The sequence below is a fragment of the Chiloscyllium punctatum genome, chromosome 2 (assembly GCF_047496795.1).
Source record: "Chiloscyllium punctatum isolate Juve2018m chromosome 2, sChiPun1.3, whole genome shotgun sequence".
In the NCBI taxonomy this organism is placed as follows: domain Eukaryota; kingdom Metazoa; phylum Chordata; class Chondrichthyes; order Orectolobiformes; family Hemiscylliidae; genus Chiloscyllium; species Chiloscyllium punctatum.
In genome coordinates this window covers 100,550,435-100,566,547 of record NC_092740.1, presented here as the reverse complement: position 1 = coordinate 100,566,547, position 16,113 = coordinate 100,550,435, and the positions used below count along the sequence as shown (strand labels likewise).

General features: G+C 40.3%; 1 protein-coding gene across 3 annotated transcripts; it reads left to right on the top strand.

Moving 5' to 3' along the window:
• The first annotated feature begins 8,975 nt into the window (after positions 1–8,975).
• On the top strand, positions 8,976–15,491 carry LOC140487146 (GTP-binding protein Di-Ras2). Of its 3 annotated transcripts, none has more exons than XM_072586717.1 (2): positions 8,976–9,168; positions 13,681–15,491. In XM_072586717.1, the coding sequence occupies exon 2, from the start codon at positions 13,706–13,708 to the stop codon at positions 14,300–14,302; it is 597 nt and encodes a 198-aa protein (XP_072442818.1). In that variant the 5' UTR covers positions 8,976–9,168; positions 13,681–13,705; the 3' UTR covers positions 14,303–15,491. The 3 variants fall into 3 exon arrangements, with proteins under 3 accessions (XP_072442818.1, XP_072442833.1, XP_072442826.1); XM_072586732.1 differs by lacking the exon at positions 8,976–9,168 and adding an exon at positions 9,181–9,592; XM_072586725.1 differs by lacking the exon at positions 8,976–9,168 and adding an exon at positions 11,216–13,228.
• Positions 15,492–16,113: the final 622 nt, after the last annotated feature.

The window sequence follows — 16,113 nt, the reverse complement described above, 5'->3', positions numbered from 1 at the left end:
GCGATAATAGCCATATTTAATCGTGGTTCTGTTTCAATCAAAGTAGAAGTAGACTATCGTTAACCAACCCCTCGGAGCCTCATGAAAAAGCAGCTCAGGACAGTAACAATTCAATGAGAACTCAAGGTCTGCAAACGTTACAACTACTGCAGAACACAAGCCAACAATAAACTTTTGGCCTTAGTTTTAAAATCCAACATAGAGCATAGGAACAGTTGGGGTGATGGTGAGGGAGGTGCTCTTATAGAAGTGTATGAGATCATAAGAGGCTTGAAAAGGGTGAATGCATTCAATCTTTTTCCCAGGGTTGGGGAAATCGAAGACTAGAGGGCATCAGTTTAAGGTTAAAGGGGAAAGGATATAAGGGAACCTGAGGGGCAACTATTTTACACAGAGAGTGGTACACATTTAAAATGAGCTGCCAGTGGAAGTGGTTGAAGGGGGTACATCAGCAACATTTAAAAGGCATTTCAACAAATACATGGATAGGGAAAGGTTTAGAGGATATGGGCCAAAGGCAGGGAAATGGGGTTAGCGTAGACGGACGTTTTGGTCAGCAAGGGCCAGTTTGGGTATGTCCACATGCTGTAGGACTCTATGACTTTATGTCACTTTCTCCTCCTGAAACTTGAATGGAATTTTCCACTAGAATCTCTTTTGGGGTAGAAGTGATTTGGACAAGAAGGATGGATTGCACCTAAATTGGAAGGGGACTAATATACTGGCAAGAAGATTTGCTAGAGCTGCTCGGGAGGATTTAAACTAGTTAGGTGAGGAGGGGGGTAGGTTGGTGGTGGGGAGGGGGAGGGGGGGGGAGTGGGGGGAGGGTGGTGAGACCCAGGGAGATAGTGAGGTAACAGATCAATTCGAGACTGATACAGTTGGGAACAGAAGCATGTGAAACAGTCAGGGCAGGCAGGGACAAAGCAGAGAACAAAGTAGGACTGATAAATTAAATTGCATTTCTTTCAATGCAAGGGGCCTAACAGGGAAGGCAGATGAACTCAGGGCATCATTAGAAACATGAGACTGGGATATCATAGCAATTACAGAAACATGGCTCAGGGATGGACAGGACTAGCAGCTTAATATTCCAGGACAGAAAGGGAGGCAAGGGAGGAGAGGGAGTGGCATTTTTGATTAGGGATGGCATTACAGCTGTGTTGAGTGAGAATATTCCCAGAAATACATCCACGGAAGTTATTTGGGTGAAACTGAGAAACAAGAAAGGTATTATCACCTTATTGGAATTGTATTATAGACCCCCTAATTGTCAGAGGGAAATTAAGAAACAAATTTAAAAGGAGGTCTCAGTTATCTGTAAGAATAATAGGGTGGTTACGGTAGGGGATTTTAACTTTCCAAACGTAGACTGGGATTGCCATAGTGTTAAGAGTTTAGATGGAGAGGAATTTTTAAGTATTTACAAGAAAATAAGGCAGGGCAGGTGACTGAGGCGTCAGTGGGGGAGCACTTTGGGGCCAGCGACCATAATTCTATTAGTTTTAAAATAGTGATGGAAAAAGATAGATCAGAGATAAATTTGAACTTCTAAATTGGAGAAAGGCCAATTTTGACAGCATTAGGCAAGAACTTTCAAAAGCTGATAGGGGACAAATGTTCGCATGTAAAGGGACAGCTGGAAAATGGGAAGCCTTCAGAAATGAGATAACATGAGTCCAGAGATAGTATATTCCTGCGCGAGTGAAAGGAAAGGCTGGTACGTATAGGGAATGCTGGATGACTAAAGAAATTGCGGATTTGGTTAAGAAAGGGAAGGAAGCATATGTTAAGAATAGACAGGATAGATCGAGTCAATCCTGAGAAGAGTATAAAGGCAGTCAGAGTATACTTAAGGGGGAAATCAGGAGGGCAAAAAGGGGACGTGAGATAGCTTTGGCAAATAGAGTTAAGAAGAATCCAAAGGGTTTTTACAAATACATTAAGGGCAAAAGGGTAACTATGGAGAGAATAGGGCCCCTCAAAGATCAGCAAGGTGGCCTTTGTGTGGAGCCACAGGAGATGGTGGAGATACTAAACGAGTATTTTGCATCAGTATTTACTGTGGAAAAGGACATGGAAGATATAGAATGTGGGGAAATAGATGGTGACATCTTGAAAAATGTTCATATTACAGAGGAGGAAGTGCTGGATTTCTTGAAACACATTGAAGTGGATAAATCCCCATGACCTGATCAGGTGTACCCTAGAACTCTGTGGGAAGCTAGGGAAGTGATTGCTGGGCTCTTGTTGAGATATTTGTATCATCGATAGTCACAGTTGAGGTGCCGGAAGACTGGAGGTTGGTAAGCATGGTGCCACTGTTTAAGAAGGGCGGTAAAGATAAGTCAGGGAACTATGGACCGGTGAGCCTGATTTCAGTGGTGGGCATGTTTTTGGAGGGAATCCTGAGGGATATGATGTACATGTAGTTGGAAAGACAAAGGCTGATTAGGGATAGTCAACATAGCTTTTTGTGCGTGGGAAATTATGTCTCATAAACTTGATTAAGTGTTTTGAAGAAGTAACAAAGAAGATTGATGAGGGCAAAGCAATGGCCATGATCTATATGTGGTCTAGATTAGAGTGGTGTTGGAAAAGCACAGCAGGCCAGGCAACATCTGAGCAGGAAAATCGATGTTTTGGGCAAAGGCCTTCATCAGGAAAGTGAAGGGCTTTTGCCTGAAACATCGCTGTGCTGTGCTGTGCTTTTCCAGCATCACTTTAATCTAGATTCTGATTTCCAGCATCTGCAGTGCTCACTTTTGCCGATGATCTATATGTACTTCAGTAAGGCGTTTGACAAGGTTTGATACGGGAGACTGATTAGCAAGGTTAGACATCGTGGAATACTGGGAGAACTAGCCATTTGGATACAGAACTGGCTCAAAGGTAGAAGACAGAGGTTGGTGGTGGAGAGTTATTTTCCAGACTGGAGGCTTGTGACCACAAGGAGTGCCACAAGGATTAGTGCAAGGTCCACTACTTTTCATCATTTCTATAAATGATTTGGATCTAAGCATAACAGGTATAGTTAATAAGTCTGCAGATGACGCCAAAATTGGAGGTGCAGTGGACAACAAAGAAGGCTATCTCAGATTACAACGGGATCTTGATCAGATGGGCCAATGGGCTGAGAAGTGGCAGATGGAGTTTAACTTAGATTGATGAGAGGTGCTGCATTTTGGGAAAGCAAATCTTTGCAGGACTTATACACTTAATGGTAAGGTCCTGGGGAGTGTTGCAGAACAAAGAGACCTTGGAGTGCAGGTTCATAGCTCCTTGAAGGTGGAATTGCAGGTAGGTAGCGTAGTGAAGAAGGCATTTGATATGCTTTCCTTTAATGCTCAGAATATTCAGTACAGGAGTTAGAAACTCATGTTGCAGCTGGACAGGACATGGGTTTGGCCACTGTTGGAATATTGGAAAGATGTTGTGAAACTTGAAAGATTTCAGAAAAGAATTACAATGCTGTTGCCACAGTTGGAGGATTTGAGCTATAGGGAGAGGTTGAATAGGCTAGGGCTGCTTTCCCTGGAGCGTCGGAGGCTGAGGGGTGACCTGATAGAGGTTTATAAAATCATGAGGGACATGGATAGGATAAATAGACAAAGTCTTTTCCCTGGGGTGGGGGAGTCCATGACTAGAGGGCATAGGTTTAGGGTGAGAGTGGAAAGACATAAAAGAGACCTAAGGGTGGTACATGTATGGAATGAGCTGCCAGAGGACATGATGTAGGCTCATAGAATTGCAACATTTAAATGACATGTAGATGGGTATATAAATAGGAAGGATTTGGAGGGATATGGGCCAGATGCTGGCAGGTGGAACTGGTTTTGGTTGGGATATTTGGTCGGCATGGACAAGTTGGACCAAAGGGTCTGTTTTCGTGTTGGCCACCTCTATGACTCTATGACTCTATCACTGCCCTGGATGCATGAGCAGTGATGAGAAAGTTTGGAATTTATGGGAAGAATAGAAAAATGTTTTGGAAAAATATTCAAATTTTTATCCTTAATGATTGATTGGCAAGTTCATATTCTCACTAATGAGTGACCTTATTTTAATGTATTTGCATCTCATTATAAGCTAAACTCACCTCAGTTTTATGCAGCTCCCAATTCTCCCCACCTTCCTCAAGAAATTACATGACTCCGATTCCCAACATCAAATGCAGAGTGGTTACCTGGTGGCATCAGCTCACTGCCACTTCTCTGGATCTTCACACAACTCCACCTTTTCTCTAATTTCCTGCATGCTTCATAGATGCCAACCTTTTCCACTCTTCAACCATGTAAGTGAGTATTGCCAAGCCAACAATATCACCACATCATCATAGTTTCTTTTCGAGAAACTCACACATCACTTCAGCCCTTCAGGGTGCCATTTTGGATCTCAGGTACACTTATGACTTGCATGCTTATGCCAAAAGACTTTGCATGTTGGACACATACAATTCCTCTTATGGTGTTTGTTCTTTGCCTTCATTTACTTTGTACTGACTTAATGGCTGCCAGCACTTTTTTTTGGTAAGAGAAAAGGCGGGCAGCAAGTAATGATTTGGAGCACTGAATAGTGAAGTAGTGGTTATTTTGTTGTATGGTACCAGGCTTGTCAACAACTCACCTCTACATGAGCAAGCAACTTGGACAGCAAACACACTGCATAGACTTTATCAAAAAGGCCATGTCTGTGAATCAAAGAGAGCAGTCCACTTTGTGTCAGATAGAACAATGATCAATTAGGGATGCCACCAGTCAGTCAAAAGGCTCAGCTAATCACAGTTCATGGGTCTGGCAATGTCAAGCAAACTCTCAGTCCTGGCACAGATCAGTGTCCTTGCAGTTTGGGATTGGCCCGCAGTCAATTCTGCAGAGAAGTGCAGAGAGTCTTAGGATTCTAAGGTACTGTGCAGATATCACTCCGGTCGTTAGCCCATTCACTGTCAGGGCCCTTCTGTCAGGTTAGCCCAAGGAATTGAGCCATGGTTAGTCCTGGAGGTTTGTGGATTAATGGTCAAGAGACAGTCTGTGGAATATTGGCAAAAAGAGGAAGCTCAAATCTGGATTTGGAGTTTGTTGAGTTTTGTTCCTGAGGAATAGCTATAAAAAAAGGATGCAATCAAAATAGAAGGTGAGATCTTACATAGTTAAGGAGCAGATAGGAAGTAGCAGAGAGAGTTGTTCACAGGTTACCATCACTCTGGTCTCCACCATGAGGAGAGGGTGTGGCCAACAGGACATGGCAATGGACTCAGGAGTAATTAGGATGGCATTAACAAGGTGGAGAGCTAACTAAACAGAGCTGCAGGCTATGCATGTGGGCTATGATACAAAAACAACAGTTCACCCATGAATGCTACAATGAAAGTTCAACCTGCTCAGTAAATCTTCATAACCAATATATCAGCATAGTCAAATAAATGGTCGGCAAACATATCAAGTTCATGCTACAAAGTAAAAATGAAGTTGTGTTTGAGATTTTGAGTGAAATTAGTATTTCATCTTTCATGGAGGTAAAATAAACCCATTAAATTTAGTATATTGTTTATTTTCTTTTTATGCAAATACATTGAACGTTCATCAGTTTTGTATTAGTTCATGGGATAGCCATTGTTGCCTTGTTATTTTGATATCACAATACATTAATGACACAATAGTAGCACTAGCTCAGTTATTTAAGGAAACCATTGTACTCTTAGAATATTAACACTATCTATCTCCCACTAATCCCCATTTCAGCATCCTAGGGGGTTATCAGTGACCAGAAGCTGAACTGGACTAGCCATACAAATAGTGTCAAAAGAGCAACTCAGAGGCTAAGAATACTGCAACGAGTTACTTGCCTCCTGACTCCCCAAGGCCTGTCCATCATCTACAATGTGAAAATCAAGTGTTGGAATACTTACCATTTGCCTGGAAGGATGCAGCTCAAGCAACACTCAAGACACTTGCCACCATCTTGTACAAAGCAGCCAGCTTGACTGGCAGATCCACATCCATAAATATCCACTCCAACTCCTAACGACACTCAGTAGGTGTGTGTGTGTGTATAATATAAGATCCACTGAAGAAATTCACCAATGCTCCCTAAACAGGCCTTCCAAACTCATGAATAATTCCAAATGGAAGGATAAAACAGCAAATATATCAGAATATCACCACCTGCAAGTTCTCTCCCAAGTTACTCTTCCTTTCTGACTTGGAAATATTTCAGTATCTCAGAGACAAAATGCTGGAGCTCCCTACTTCATGGCATTACACCAAAGAGACTTTAGCAATACTAGAAGGCAGTCATTATCACCTTCTCAAAGTCAACTAGGAGTGTGAAAAAATGCTGGCCAAACCAATGAAGTACATGGATAAAAGCTTATCACTTTGGCTCTGTATAATAAGTTTTAAGTAGCAGAGAGAGAGTTGTTCACAGGTTACCATCACTCTGGTCTCAACCATGAGGAGAGATCTATTATGATCTAACTGATCAATGTAAATCTAATCCTAGAAGAGGTTACTGCTCTGAAGTTGTGAGAATTTTCAATATTCTTTTTGAAACAATTTTAATGAAACATGAAACATGAAACATGTTTGAATAAATAATTTACAGTTTTCACTGTAGAAAGATGTGAAATTAATTTCTCTTTTCCAAATATGATGAATGACTAATTATCTTTCAGGGTTACAGAACATTTTGTCAATTCTTTCTTTGTAAATGAGATTTTTAAAAAAATATATTTTGGGATATAGATTTTATTACAATTTATCACAATTTATTATTCTACTGATTTTGGAGTAACAATGCTGTAATCACACATTGGGCACTAATTTAAAGAACTTTGTGATTTGGAATTGGTGATATTCTACACTCTACCATAATAAATTGTTCACTTTTATTTATAATGTAATTATGAATTATAAATATGAATAAAAAGGCTTCACAGTATCTCAAATTTAGGAATCGAAAATGTAATCCTGATACAACAACTCTACATTTGACTTGAAAGAATATTAGGTATAATAAATTGTGCTGAGAATGTTCATTGCCAACATTGACTTTTGTCCAATCAGTTACCTAAATTCACAACCTCTCACAATATTTTAAATTTTAATTATTCATAACACAGCAATACAGATAGCATGGAATAAAATCACAGTTCCGGTGCCTCCCAGTGGAAAGCCAATTTCAAAAAAATTGCTGGTTTGATAATAAATTCTAACTTTGACCTATGGTCCAAAAAGCCCCATCCCCAACATTCCCTTTTCCTTAATTTTAAAGGCAAATTCATAAAATAAACATTTATTTATGTGCAGTATTGCATAATTTATTTTCCAATGGTGTGCAGGGACCTGCTACACAGTGCTTCCACAGTACTTCAATAGTTATACAACAGAAACTACATTTGTGTTACATTTAACTGGGATTACAACTGTGTCAATTATAATTATAATGGTAAGCTTGTTTTTCTTATGTGATTTTATTTACATGAACACCTCTGAAAAAGAACACCATGCTCAACTGCTATTTTGTAGTATTGGCAATTGAATCATCATAAAATTAGTGGTTGCATCTAGTTGATGTTGGGCTTACTTCTATTATTGAAAAGTAATGCAACAAACACCCTTTTGCATTTGCTCCTTCTCCACCCCAAAAACATGTGTGTGAAAAATCTTGATATAATTTTCCTCCCTTTTACTAACACAGGTGATCAAAATCGAACATGACTGCCTTGAAGGGCTTATGCCCAAAACGTCGGTTCTCCTGCTCCTTGGATGCTGCCAGACCTTCTGTGCTTTTCCAGCACCACACTTTTTGACTATACCTTCCTTCCACTCCAGTTCATGAATTCTGTAAGTGCTGATATGTGTGATCTGCATACTCTGTCACATATGTCACAGGTGATGTTTATGGAGTAGGTAGATGAGTTGTTTGCAGATTTTTGAATTCTTTTTGATGCCTCAACTTTGCCTCTGTGTATTCCTGTCAATGTGTTTGATGCTTTCCATGTTGCACAAGCCTGGAAATGAGTTGTTGGTGAGGATATTTGATTTCTCCAGGGATGTTTTAAGTACATTTCTCAATAATTTATATTGTTTGCTTTTATTTACAAGATCATTGTGAATTGTAAATAAAATTATAAATATGTCTCCTGTTGCAATAGAGTTCCAAGTTAAACAATTATTTTAGGAGTCTTTTGTCATCTGAATGTTATAAGAATGCATCCCATCCAGTGAATTAGTTATCTAGTGGTTAACGCCACAATGCTACGAATGGTAGCTTGGGAGAGGATGCTCTTGTTGGACTGCCTTTCTTGTCACTGGATATAGAAGATCTTGTGATGGCAATAATATGACCTGGATACATATGGCCGTCATAATTAACTTTCAAAACCTAGTACTGTCCTGAAACTGGTCAGAATGATTGATTATTTGTTAGGATTTTTTTAGAAAATTGGAAAATGTGGCATTGTAAATTTATTAGTGAAGGACTCAGGATCATGCATTGCCAAGAAGAAGAAAAAAAGCTGCAAGATGGTAATCTCCTAAGCACTAACTCAATGACCAACGCCAGAATAATAAATATTCCGGCGAGTTGAGGACAGGATCAGCTCAGCTTGGATGTCCCCGGTCAGCAACAGTTAAAAAGGGTAACATGATGAAGTGGTAATTTGGTAAAAGTGTCATCAGGGCCCGTGCACCAGTACGCCAGCGTGACTCAACTCCTTCTGCACGGGGAAACAATCAGAAAAATGTCTTAAATTGTCAAACTGTTACTGTATTAGGATCAATTTCAATATTTCAAAAAAGCCTGAATTTCCAAGCACGTTTTCCCTGAAAATCTGAAAAGACCTCCCATTGTTCAGTCAGCAGATTGTGTCATTCTGCAAGGAACTGCGATGGCATTAAAGTACAAGCGACTCTTATTGTGAAATGAATCACGTGCCATCTGTCGACATCATAAACAGGAGGTGATCTAATCCGATATCCTGGGCCGAGAGCAGAGCACTGCTTTATTCCCCTGCAGAGCACGGGCGGAAAGCGGTTCACCGCACAGCGCACCAGGCTCGTTTCCATTCTCCATCCATCACTGCAGGTGAATGATTGGACTCGTTACTGCGGCAATGTGGACCTTCCGATCATCTTTCCCAGTTTAATGAGCGGATCCCTTCCGAAGGTAAAGTGTTCGACAGTTTCCATGTATGGAAATGATTAGCAGCTAATGAGCATAGAAAATTACTCAAAGACATATAACAGCGTAATTCCGACCTTGCCATCAGTAATCAGCAAATTGGCATTTATTGGATGTATATTTCAAATAAATCGGAGACGGTGTACTTTCTGGGAAAGGATGTTCATATCGACCGGTTCAGAGCACAGCCGGTGGTGACGCCTTTAATTGTATCAGTCTGAAAGTGAAGGAACCGGTATCTGATGGAGTCCCAGTATTTCCTGGATTTCGGGAATGGGTGTGCCCTCGCTTCGGTTTTGCAGAGCTATCAGACTTTCATTTTAAATTAGACTAAATTTCAACAATGCCATTATAAAGTTCAGATAAAACATATGATCAAAAGAATCTAATTCTCCGCTATTGTGGTTCCGTATGTAAACACTTTAATTTTACCTTTTATTAAACAGATATGCCGATTGCGAGGTTTTGATTATTGGGGAACTGGACCTAGTGATGGGATCTTGTGCCAAATGCTTAGAAATGTTGCACGGTCCAACGTCGTCTAATGTGACAATAATTTTGCCCCTTAAAACGGCATTTAACATCGAGCTTGGTCTAACGAGTTGGCGCGGGTAACTCTTCCGCAGTATTCTTATGTGCCGATCGAAAATTCTTCCGCGCATTTTGCAAAGAAATCATGGACGTAAAGATCAGCCTCAATCGAACATAAAACTGCGAAATTGGAAACTCCTAGTGTGGTTCGGCAATGGAGCGCGACTGTGATCGCGTTCCGGGTTAAATCCATTCTGTGAGCATTGTTGGAGAATGTGGCCTGGCCACTATAGTATTCAGATTCAATATTGTGCAAGATGTATTGCACCCTTGGGCGTTTCTGGAATGTTAACTGTGCTGCTCCTGTTAGGCTTTGGTGAAAGGAAGAGGAAAGAATGGGGCATATAACCAACTGAGGGATAAATGGGCCAGTGGACGGAGAGGTGACGCTACCTGCAACTACTTCTGACCCACCCCGTTACTATGAAAATCAAAATAATAATGATGATTAAATAGCCATAAGCATCCATATCAGTGTTATGTATCTGGGAGTTATCACCGGTTTATCGTTTACTTACTGCGTGTTACTTTTAGAGGTCAGTCAAAGCGGACGGGTGTCTTTAGATGCAGTGATTTATTGACAGAATCTTCAGCCTGCGAAATCATTTACTAGCCATTCTGAGCTATCCGATTAGTTTGTTTCTTTTTTAAATGAAATCTTCAGAACTCAACTTTGCCACATTTTCAAAAATAAATGTACGCTGAAGAGTATGCCATTTCCAACTGTATTACAATGGCTCAGTTAACTTCTCACAGCACTGTTTGTGAGGACCATTCATTTCCCGTTAGAGGAAAGGAACAGTGACTCAGACCACAATGCGCATTAAGTATTAACCTCTCGGCTGCACCCAGGTTTTTAATCGGATTCACCATATTGCCCCATTTTAACAAAATAGAAGAAATTTTGGCTGTAGTTTCAACGATTGATATTTCTCCCTCTGTTGTACATTAAGTTACTTAACTGGAACCCAAAACGAAACTGACTTTTTCTCTGGCTCTCAGCATTATCTATGACTGAACTTTGTTTCAATAAATTTCTTCAGAAAAAATCCAAAGATGTGCAGGTTTGGTGGTTTGGCCATTCTAAATTGCTCGTGGTGTCCACGATTGTGTAGGCTAGGTGGATAAGCCATGGGAAATGTAGGGGTACAGGGATAGAGTGGGGATTGATCTGGGTGAGATGCTCCTTGGAGGGTCGGTATGGACTCGATGGGACGATTACCCTACCTCCACATTGTAAGGATTCTATGATTCTATGAATCGCCTATTTTTTAAAAACATGACAAAACTTAAACATCCGATGTTTGATGGTTGTCGTCATTTCTCTTATTATTGCCTTTTTACTCTGCATTTATGATTTTAAAAAGCTGATTTTAAATTCGGCTTTTCCTGAAGTGACTTGGGGGGGGGGGGCAGTTGGTTACCAAATTGTTGGGGATATTCGCCCTTTGTTACCTCCCAAACCTTGGTGGCATCGCCAGTATGGCAGAACTATTCCGAATTATGTTAGAAAATTATGCATGTCAAACTAGAGGTTATCAATCCGTTTTGGTTTATAAGCTTTGACTACCGCAAGCGCGAAACAAAAACAAATGTAGAATCTGTATCTATTGATCTATGAAAGTATTGTACGTTGAGGGCCTTAAATTTCTCCAAATCTCTATCCTGGGAGGGTAGCATAGTTTAGCCAATTAACTCAAAACAAATTACTGAGATGGAGATTAGATATATTCAAATTACTGAGTTGGAGATTAGACATATTCAAATTGGATACGGCTTCGCCACGAAGTAAAAAGTATTTGAATTCCGAAACATGTCTTTCATGGCATACGCTTGTATTGTCTTATTGGGATCTTCTGAACCCTGACTGATCAGATATAATGAACACAAACATCTAACTTTCTGAACACAGAAAAAAAACTTCGAACCCGTTTGTGTGCGTTTTGAGTGTGTCAGAAATATAAAATTGTTCATTTGCCCTTTGGTTTTGCATTTGAAAAATGATCATATATCAGATTAAACATGGCAGGTTAGTGAGCAATAACTGACCTTTGGTAATCAGAAACCAACTGAACATGGTTCCATCGTCTTTCTGAAATGTAACTGATGATTTGGCTCTGTATTTAATTGTTTATGTTACATTTCTTATTTACTGCCTAAGTATTTAATTTGTTGGTTTATCAAAACAATTTAATATCCACGCGAAGCCGCTTATATTAGCATGCGTTAAACAAAATGCATGTGAGCTTTTCAATGAAAAAAAACTTAGGCGTAATTTAAAATATCGTAAAATGGTTCCACGAGACCTTGTTTCATCTACTTCAAAATTAGTTTAGGTTCGGACGAATCATGAATGGACCCCCCCCCCCCCCAAAGTAGAAAGGATGACTGAAATGCTCCTTTATCAGCCAGATGTATTGTCAGATATTGATGTGCAAGATTCAGTGTAACTGGAAAGGGCAGCTAACATTTACTGCTCGAAGTGGGAGCGTTATTTTTCAGACAGACTGCGCAGCTTGAAAGCCCTGTTGCTATTCTACATAGGCTGCACTTTCGGGAGCTGCACTGACGCGCTCTAATTGGTGGTGGCCCTTGCAAATGGAAGAATTGTCGGTTATTAGGATATAGAGAAAGCTTGTTAGTGCTGACAGTCGAGAAGAGCAACTGGGAAATTGGTATAAAAACATGCAGTAGGCATTAGGTCTGCGAAAAGTGAAGAATCCTCAGTGAATGTGAAAACGCAGCCTTGAAAATACTCAGTAGGTCCAATCTCAAAAGGGGGATTGGACAGATGAACGATTGGGGAGCGCACTTTTCAATCGGAAACCTAAACCGATCACTCTTTATCCAGATGTTGACTGACTACACCTAGACTTTGCTTTTCATTTAAAAAAAAGCAAATAGCTGCAATTTCCTACCCTGCCCAATTGTTTAATTTCAATGACAGCGCGTTTAAAAAGATAGTTACTAGATTTTACAAAAGCAGCGATTTGTGATGGCCAAACTCTCTCTTACCGCGTACCATTAAATTTGATTTTAAAATAATATATTTTCTAGTTTTGACGGTATGGATTTGATACGTGCTACGTTTCCTCGGTCTCTCCTACCCACGGAAGGTTTACTAGCAGCATTGGTTCGGACTTAACAGATACGCGACTCTTGATGCAGTATTCTGACAATGAGCACCCAAGACGTAGCAGTCAAAATTACTGATGACGATATTCAGATCCCGGCTCCCCGATCACACAGAGCGTTCTAAACAAACCAGAGATGTAATAACATCCCTGCATAGAACGCTCTCTGGTGCCTTAAATATCAGACAGAAACTCCCCCAGCCCTCTGGCTCCTTCAAATTAATACTGTGCAACATTTTGCAACGATGAGACCTCAACATTGAGCAGAGCGCGGCTCGACACAAGCAATCGGAATATTGTAGCTTTCGTTGTCTCGTAAGGTAACAGTTTCATTTATGTTTTAAAATTATAGTGTGCCGTATGCAGAGGCTGTGTTAAAGGGTGAGGTTCGTGTGTCTATGGGTGTGTGTGTGTGTGTGGAGGTGGTCTTTTTGACAAGGGCACAGTGCGGCGCATGTTCTGCGCTGATTTCTAGTCCCTGGTAATCCGTGCCTTGGATGCTAAGGCGGCCGACTGAGAATATGCGTTTCCTCACGGGCCATCTGCTCTGAGCTGCAAGGCAGTGCAGCGCTGCACCGCGCCGCTACACCGACATACTCTCATACAATAGAAGAATGTCATTGCACTCCATCAGCCTTTCAATCTGCACGATGGTTGTGGCTATGACTCTTAACGTGGATAAAACGTGAAAAATTAACATGAATATTAATTTTATATATTAACGTCTACGTGACCTGAATTTGTGCAATCTGTTCTTTCCCTTTGACTCTAGGTGATAGTCTGAGGCAGCCTGCAAGATGCCAGAACAGAGCAACGATTACAGGGTTGTAGTATTCGGAGCGGGGGGCGTGGGGAAGAGCTCGCTGGTGCTGAGGTTTGTCAAAGGGACCTTCCGGGAGAGCTACATCCCCACCATCGAAGACACTTACCGTCAGGTCATCAGCTGCGACAAAAGCATCTGCACTTTACAGATCACAGACACCACGGGAAGTCACCAATTCCCGGCCATGCAGCGCCTTTCCATCTCCAAAGGGCATGCCTTTATCCTCGTGTACTCCATCACTAGCAAACAGTCTCTGGAAGAGCTGAAGCCCATCTACGAGCAAGTATGCCAGATCAAGGGGGACGTGGAGAGCATTCCCATCATGCTGGTGGGCAACAAGTGCGATGACACCCTGAGGGAGGTGCAGGCCAGCGATGGCGAATCCCAGGCCAAGCGTTGGAAGTGCGGCTTCATGGAAACCTCTGCCAAGACCAACCATAATGTCAAGGAACTCTTTCAGGAACTGCTGAATCTGGAGAAGCGCAGGGCCGTGAGCCTACAGATCGATGGCAAGAAATCCAAGCAGCAAAAGAGGACAGAGAAACTCAAGGGGAAGTGTGTCGTTATGTGAACTGTCTCCAACCGAATAGCAACAAAATGCATACCTTCTGGACAACGGACTGAGCAGATTCACAAAAAAAAAGGTCGGCTCGGGGGCAAGTGACCCTGTTGCCAACCGTTGGGGTTATCTCCCAGATGAAACGTGCATTTAAAAAAATTCCTTTTAAGCCAAAATTACGTTTCAAAATTAAGTCCAATTTCAAAACTGTCAATTTGCTCTGATGGACTCGGTGTGCATTCGTAATAAGTAGCTAAGCTGCTTGTTTAAATGATCCGAATGCACCGTGGATATTTATATTCCAAAACAAAGCAGCTAGTAAAAGCACACTCATTTTTCCGTGTTCAATCACGGTTTTTTTTTAATTTATTAAAGCATAGGGACATATTCACAATAAGTAGCACCTTATCACCGCAAGCGGATGAATATTAGGTCCTTTTTTCAAAGAAAACGAGATAAATGGTTTCAATCAATACGGTTAAGCGTTAGAACAATGGATGTTGCTTTAAGTTATTTATGTAATAAATACATTTAAACTTGCATGATGCTTTACATTTAAAAACATTCTGAAATCAATGCAGAAGGATCAACCCTAGTGAGTTTTTCACTACAGCAACTTTTTTTTGTTTCTCCCTCCTTAACGGTAAGAGAGGAGATTGTGGGGAAACCAAACTAATGAAATAGCACACGATCTTGCACATCTTCATTCATTTAGCATAGCATCAATTAATCAAGAAAAATTACACTGTATTCTCTTATTTATTTAATATATATAAAGCGAAAGTTTGTATATCTGTAGATCACTTTTCTCACTCAATACAACGAGAAAGGAACGACTGGAAGAAACTTTGACTAAAAAGCAAAAACAACAAAGAATTTGGTCTAATGTTATTGGACATTTGAAGAAAGTCCACAGAAGTTGAAATATACAACTAAAGCAGTGATCCCAAGCAGGTGAAGGATAGTTAATTTGGACAGATTAATTCTTCCAAACGCTCCATATGGAAATGTACTTTTTGTTTTGTGGAGCAATTTGCTATGATATGAACATAAAGCAATTGTATTTATTCTTTTTTTGGAGCATTGAAGTATATTTCATTATTGTTATTTAAATGCCTGTACAGTCATCTGTGCCTACACTTTCTATATTTTACAGTCCTACGCTGTATATTTCAAATCCACAATAAAATATTTGAGTTTATCTAAGTTTTGCATGTGCATTTTTAAAGATGCTTAAACACTGACCGCAAGTCTCCACCTCAACATTGTCACAGAACAAAAATGCCATAAATTATTTTCTGCAATTCTCATTATAAAAGGTAATATAAATCATGCATTCTAAACTGAAACAATAATACAACAATTGATAGGTTGCATTATTCCAATCGATTTTAAATATATTTGTTTTGGAAAACATGCAATCCTTCTGTTGCACTTTTTACTTCAACGCAAGTGCTCTGCTGCCTCAGATAGACCCAGTATATCATCTCATGTGACCGATCAATAACGTTTACAAGCTTGTGATATCTGATGGTTAACGTTTGTTACATCAGATATTCACCTCTCTGGTTTTAAGTCTGTCAACAGCCGTATTAATGCTATCTGAAACCATGCACAAAGTCCAGCGAGTAATATTATTCAATGTATCTACATTTTCCTTCTCAATTTTGAATGAACCCACCACTTGAAAAAAAGCTGCTTAGCTTATTAAAAGTGCCTCCCATATCCTGTGCAGTACTGTGGATTACATCTCCTGCTTTGTTTGTATAGGATGTTCTCTTACTACAAACCTTTAGTCACCTGTCGTGTTATAGCAGAATGGA

Bases quoted from the DNA above. Each gene is read 5' to 3' on its own strand.
- LOC140487146 (XM_072586717.1), top strand. From the start codon at position 13,706: ATGCCAGAACAGAGCAACGATTACAGGGTTGTAGTATTCGGAGCGGGG.